The 7,079-nt window shown below is 54.5% G+C and overlaps 1 protein-coding gene across 2 annotated transcripts in view; it reads left to right on the top strand.

The window, feature by feature from the left end:
- The first annotated feature begins 1,760 nt into the window (after positions 1–1,760).
- The window catches only part of gipc2 (GIPC PDZ domain containing family, member 2), a 69,336-nt gene continuing 64,017 nt past the window's right edge, over positions 1,761–7,079 (top strand). The window contains exon 1 of one of the 2 annotated variants that reach the window (XM_038793734.1): positions 1,761–2,159. In XM_038793734.1, the coding sequence (XP_038649662.1) occupies positions 1,878–2,159 (282 nt within the window). In that variant the 5' untranslated portion in view covers positions 1,761–1,877. The remainder of the gene's footprint in view (positions 2,160–7,079) is intronic. The other variant, XM_038793733.1, reaches the window with a different exon arrangement.

Raw genomic sequence — 7,079 nt, 5'->3', positions numbered from 1 at the left:
GACTTCCTTGACATTTTAGAGAGATTATCCCATGAGTAGGTTCATCAAAAAGATTCCAAAGGGTCATATTGGAGTTGAAATATTAACTCTGTTTCTCTCTCCACAGATGCTGCCAGACCTGCACTTTCTCCTTTCATATCAAACAGATTGTGAATGGGCTAGGGTCAACCATGTGAGTTTACTGGTCTTCATTGAACTGGTAGCAGGAGAGCTGTAATTAGACATAACTTCCTCAGGTTATGATGTGGAGATGCTGGCATTGGACTGGGGTGGGCACAGCAAGAAGTCTTACAACACCAGGTTAAATTCCAACAGGTTTATTTGGAATCACTAGATTTCGGAGTGCAGCGCCTTCATCACGTGGCTCACCAAATGAAGGAGCTGCACTCCTAAAGCTAGTGATTCCAAATAAACCTCTTGGACTTTAACCTGGTGTTGTAAGACTTCTTACTGTTCCTCGGGCTAGAGAGAGGAGAACTGGTCAATGTTTCTGATCCTTACTGCTGTCCTGTGACCCCTGGTGATTGTATATCTTTAGTAAAGTTGTTGGGATCCACAATACAGTGTCTAAAAGGGTGAATGAAGGAGATTCCTTCCAAACTTTCAAAACAAAATTGGAAATAAAGGTGGGAAAATAACAATTTGCAGGGCTCGTTTAAAAATCTGTCACAGGCTGATTGGTTTACTTAGTTATTAAAAATAAATTTAGAGTACCAAATTCATTTTTTCTAATTAAGGGGCAATTTAGCATGGCCAATCCACCTACCGTGCACATCTTTGGGTTGTGGGGGTGAAACCCACGCAAACACAGGGAGAATGTGCAAACTCCACATGGACAGTGACCCAGAGGCGGGATCGAACCTGGGACCTTGGCGCCATGAGGCAACAGGGCTAACCCACGGCCCACCGTGCTTCCCTTTTGGTTTACTTAGTTGGTGCACAACAGTTTTGGTCTCCGTACCAAAGGAAGGATATATTTGTCTTATAATGGGTGCAACAAGTTTCACAAGGTTGGTTCCTGAGGCTTGCTAGAGTAGATGCTGAGAGCCTGTTTCCGCTTGCTTGAGAGTACAGGACTAGGGGACATAATCTCACCATTTTATTGAATGGAGAAGCAGTTTAAGGGGCCAAGTGACCTTCTTCTGCTTCTTTCTCTGAAGCTCTTGTGGAAAATGCTAACTAATTGAATAAGATAACAATTCTGACTTGTTTCCCTAACCATCTTTCAATATTTTGCTGTGGAAATAGAGAGGAAATAGAAACGCCCTTGCCCAGGTAACAGTATCAATGTACATTCCTTTGCAATGACCCTGAAGTTGCACTGCGCCTGTCCCTGCCCCAGGTGTGTGTGTGTGTGTGTCTGCGCACGCGCGTTCTCTCACCTGGCAAGACGCCGAGAACCGTACCTGTGTTTATAGGACTGCGCATGCGTGGGCATCCTTTGGGCGGAGCGGGGTGGCGATCGCTCCCCGGCCGGCGGTGGCCGCGCGTGCGCACTTAGCAGGTCCCGGCCGGGAAGGTGGAGACTGAGTCTGCGCGACCGGTGGACCGGCATCTTGGGACGTGAGAGGAGCGCCTGCGCGGCAGGAGGGGCGTGTGGGGAACCGCCTACTTTGGGAAAGTGCGCTTGCGCAGCAAGAGGGAATTGTGGTGGGCCCCTAGTATGGGACAGCGCGCTTGCGCGGCCGCGGATAGACCCGCCTACTTCGGGCTAACGCGCCTGCGCAGCGGACCCGCCCATTGGGAGAGCGCGCCTGCGCGGCTGGTGGTAGACCGGTCGACTGGGAAAGCGCGCCTGCGCGCCGCTGCTCGGGGCTTCACCTGTGGCGCTGGGCGGTTGGTAACGGGAGTTTGTGAGGGAGCCGCCGGACGGAAAGATGCCGCTGGGTCTGAAGAACAGGAGGAAGAACAAGGCGCGGGACAGCTCCACCCTGGTGGATAACGAAGGCGGCCCGGCTTGGAGGGGAGGCAGCCCCGGAGCGCTTTCCCCCAGTGCAGGGGGGCCCGGGCTGCCGGCGCCGCCGCCTCACGCCCGGCCCAAGCTGGTCTTCCACACGCAGCTGGCGCAGGGCAGCCCCACCGGTCGCATCGAGGGCTTCTCCAATGTCCGCGAGCTCTACGCCAAGATCGGCGAGGTGTTCGGTATCCCTGCCTCCGAGGTAAGGGAGTCCTGCCAGCCGCCCCGATGGGGATGGGGAACGTCGGCGAGGGAGCCCGACCCCCCCAGTCCGCGGGGGCCGGCCCCGGGTGGGGCGGGTGCTCAGTGTTGCTGCTGTGGGGACTCGCATCCTGTCAGAGATACCGAGACAGAGGGTGAACACCCATTCCGCCCACCTAGTCCAACTCCACCTCCCCGACCCCCCTCCTCCCTCCCCGACCCCCCTCCCCGACCCCCCTCCTCCCTCCCCGATCCCCCTCCTCCCTCCCCGATCCCCCTCCTCCCTCCCCGACCCCCCTCCTCCCTCCCCGACCCCCCCCCCCCCCCCGACCCCCCCCCCCCCCCCCCCCCCCGGCACCCTCCCCGACCCCCCCCCCCCCCCCCCGGCACCCGCCCCGACCCCCCCCCCCCCGGCACTCGCCCCCACCCCCCCCCCCGGCACCCTCCCCGACCCCCCTCCCCCCCTCGGCATCCTCACTCACCCTCCCGGCACCCTCCCCGACCCTCCCGGCACCTTCCCCGACCCTCCTGGCACCCTCCCCGACCCCCCTCCTCCCTCCCCGACCCCCCTCCTCCCTCCCCGGCAACCCTCTCCGACCCCCCCGGCACCCTCCCCGACCCTCCCGGAACCCTCCCCGACCCCCCTCCTCCCTCCCCGACCCCCCATCCCCCCCCCCCCCCCCCCCATGGCACCCTCCCCGGCAACCCTCCCCGACAACCCTCCCGGCACCCTCCCCGACCCTTCCGGCACCCTCCCCGATCCCCCAGGCACGCTCCCGGCACCCTCCCCGATTCCCCCTTGGCACCCTCCCCGATCCCCCCTGGCACCCTCCCCGATCCCCCTGGCACCCTCCCCGATCCCCCCTGGCACCCTCCCCGATTCCCCCCTGGCACCCTCCCCGATCCCCCCTGGCACCCTCCCCGATCCCCCCTGGCACCCTCCCCGATCCCCCCTGGCACCCTCCCCGATCCCCCCTCCTCCCCGACCCCACCCCACCAACCTCCCCTGGCACCCTCCCCGACCCCCCCGGCACCCTCTTCCCCCTCCCTCTCCCCTTCCCGGCACCCTCCCCGACCCCCCCCCCCCCCGGCACCCTCTCCGACCCCCCCCCCCCCCGGCACCCTCTCCGACCCCCCCCCCCCCCCCCCCCCCCCGGCACCCTCTCCGACCCAGCCGGCACCCTCCCCGACCCCCCTTCCCGGCACCCTCCCCGACCCCCCTTCCCGGCACCCTCCCCGATCCCCCTTCCCGACACCCTCCCCGATCCCGCCCCAACTCCCCTTCCACCCTCCCCGATCCCACCCCGCATCTACTCCGACCCCCTCCTCCCTGACCCCCCACCCCCCCCCCCCCCCCCCGGCACCTTCCCTGACCCCCCCCCCGGCACCTTCCCTGACCCCCCCCCCCGGCACCTTCCCTGACCCCTGCACCCTCCCCGACCCCACCCCCACACCTTCCCTGAAGCCCCCCACCCTCTCCGACCCCCCCTCCCTCACAACCCCATCTCGACCCCCCACCCTCTCTCCCAACCCCATCTCGACCCCCCCTCCCTCCCAACCCCATCTCGACCCCCCTCCCTCCCAACCCCATCTCGCCCCCCCCTCCCTCCCAACCCCATCTCGACCCCCCCTCCCTCCCAACCCCATCTCGACCCCCCCTCCCTCCCAACCCCATCTCAACCCTCCCTCCCTCCCAACCCCATCTCAACCCTCCCTCCCTCCCAACCCCATCTCAACCCTCCCTCCCTCCCAACCCCATCTCAACCCTCCCTCCCTCCCCATCTCAACCCTCCCTCCCTCCCCATCTCAACCCTCCCTCCCCATCTCAACCCTCCCTCCCCATCTCAACCCTCCCTCCCTCCCCCATCTCAACCCTCCCTCCCTCCCCCATCTCAACCCTCCCTCCCTCCCCCATCTCAACCCTCCCTCCCTCCCCCATCTCAACCCTCCCTCCCTCCCCCATCTCAACCCTCCCTCCCTCCCAACCCCATCTCAACCCTCCCTCCCTCCCAACCCCATCTCAACCCTCCCTCCCTCCCAACCCCATCTCAACCCCCCCTCCCAACCCCATCTCAACCCCCCCCCCCCCCGGGGAGTCTGTGGGTGCACTAGTTTCCTCCCACAGTCCAAAGATTCATTAATTAATAATCTTTATTGGTGTCACAAGTAGGCTTACATTAACACTGCAATGAAGTTACTGTGAAAATCCCCTCGTCGCCACATTCCGGCCCCTGCCTGTTCAGAACATCCAAATTACCTAACAGTACATCTGATTTATGCTGGGAATCAAACCTGGGACCCTGGCACTGTGAAGCTACAGTGTTAACCACTGTGCTACCACGATGTGCAGATTAGGTGGATTGGCCATGCTAAACTGCCCCTTAGTATCTAAAAGGTTAGATGGGAACAGGGTGGAGGTGTGGGTTTGAGTAGGGTGCTCTTTCCAAGAGCTGGTGTCGACTCAATGAGCCTTAAGATCACCTCTGCATTTTAAATTCTATGATTCTATGTCCTCTGGTTCTGGAATTCTACACCGGGGAAACAATTTTACCCTGCATACCTGATTTCTGGGTTGGTTTAGCACAGGGCTAAAGAGATGGCTTTGAAAGCAGACCAAGGCAGGCCAGCAGCACGGTTCGATTCCCGTACCAGCCTCCCCGGACAGGCGCCGGAATGTGGCGACTAGGGGCTTTTCACATTGAAGCCTACTCGTGACAATAAGCGATTTTCATTTCATTTTCATTTCATTTCTTCCGCTCATAATTTTGTACTTTCAACCTCCTCAATCTTTGTTCCAAGGAAAATAACCCCAACCTATCCAATCACTCATCTTAGCCACACTTTTCTAGCCCTGGCAACGTTCTTGTAGTACATGTTTATGCAGACAAATCAATTACTGGCTTTTTTGGTGCTGGTTGAGGGAGGAATGGTGGCCAGATCATCAATGCCTATCTCCACATGGGATTGTATATGCCCATTTTGCAGGTGGTCTTAATTTCAGGTTGTCATCTGAAACATGGCACTTTCAATTATTGCTACCTCCAGTTCGGTGATGATGAAATTAACCCCGAGGTAAACATTTAACCCAAAATCTATGCCTTTGCTGTGAGCCAAGGCCTCGCCTGCTGCCACGCGCCAAGGCCCTTCAAGCACCCTGTATTGTCCTGGCTAATAATTATCACTAAAGTTAATCCTGTAATTTATCTCATTGATGCACATGTATGTGAACTAGCTGCTGTATTTTCTATATTGCGACAGTAACTGCACTTCAAAAATACTTCATAGGTTATTAAACTTTAGAAGATGCTATGTAAATAAGAATTTGTTCTTTCAGAGTCGGGCTTTATTTCAGACATGGAAATCGTATTAGTCACGTATCCTTTGGGAATACTGATATACGTACATCCTGCAATTTCTGTGCCACATGGTACATTTGAAAAGTTGCCCATGGGCGTATCTCACATCCTCTGCATCTGTAACCCAATCTGGCACATTCAGTTAATAATTGTAATTTTATTTATACTATTTTTGTTTTCATCAAAGTTTGTCTGCAATTCGATTGTAACTGGTTTTGTGCACTCACTGTTGAATCGAGTGACAAAACATTTATAATGTCAACGTTGTGATCACCGGCGAACACGTTCGATATGTTGCGAACTAGCAGTGTTAGATTCAGAATAATGAATCTCACTGAAGAATCCTGGGATTTGATGATGGTGATTTATGTAATTGTGATCCCACAGATAGAAGGTTGTGTAAACCAAAACCAAGCTGTCACATGGACGATGAGGGAAATCCTCTACATCCTGTTTCTAAGGAAAAGGCTTAGTGTGTTAAACTTGGGGTAATGGTCAGCTCTGACTACTGAGACATGAATGTTGCATTGATCCTGTTGAAGCATTGCTTGAAAACCTTTCATTGAACTGCAAATAATTAACAGTTTTAATAGCTTGGTGATCTTGTTTTTCAGTGCTTGTTAAATTTTTTTAGAGTTAAGATATTAAATATTCAGCTCCTTTGTTTCCTTGTGTGCTTAACATTTCAACAATCAAGATTAATTGTAAAATGCAATTGGGTATGCTCTGGAAAGGAGAAGAAATGCAGATAGTGAACAATGTAGTATTTATAGGTTGCCTAGCATAAATATTTAGATCAGTAGGTTTTGGAATGTTATTCTGCTGAGTCACTTTACTTATCCTGGTTGAAGCGAACAGTATAAATGCATTTAAGGCAAACTACGTAAACCTTTTGAGGGAGAAATGAATAAATGGGTACAATGGTATCTTTGGACAGATGGGAGGAGCCAAACGGCCTGTTTTTATGCTGTATATCTTATGCAAATATGTGATTCACAAAAAATCATATGAAGCAATATTAGATGGTGTTTTTCTTTTACTTCCTCATGGTATTTCAACCTATGGCTGGGTTGGCAGACGAGATGAAAAATGCCTTCAAAGCGTTAGTATTGCAGGCAGTGACGAGGTATATTCCCTTGAAGGGAAAAGGTCAGACAAATAGATCTAGAGCACCCTGGTTGATGAGAGATCAAGGTGCAGATGAAAAGGAAGATGTCAGGCAGAAAATATAATGGAGAATCCGGCTGAATATAGAAGACCAGAAAAAATTAAGGAATGCAAGGAGGGAGCATGAAAAGAGACGATCAGCTACCAGAAAAGGGTCTAATATAAACATGTAAATAATGAAAGGATGTTAAAAGAAGAGGAGGGCAGATCAATGATAAGAAAGGAGACTTGCATGTGGAGGCCGGAGAAATACCACAGGTATTAAATGAGTGCTTTGTATCTTTACAAAGGAAGAGGATGCTCCCCAAGCAGATGTGAGAGAGGAGCTAACTGGAACACTCGAGGAATTTTGTAATTGAGAAGGTGGGGTTAGACTGGCCATCTTCTGCTTAAAATTG

This window comes from Scyliorhinus canicula, chromosome 4 (assembly GCF_902713615.1).
Source record: "Scyliorhinus canicula chromosome 4, sScyCan1.1, whole genome shotgun sequence".
NCBI classification, from domain to species: domain Eukaryota; kingdom Metazoa; phylum Chordata; class Chondrichthyes; order Carcharhiniformes; family Scyliorhinidae; genus Scyliorhinus; species Scyliorhinus canicula.
Note: the sequence above shows the minus strand (reverse complement) of the source record. Positions and strands in the feature narration are given on the sequence as shown.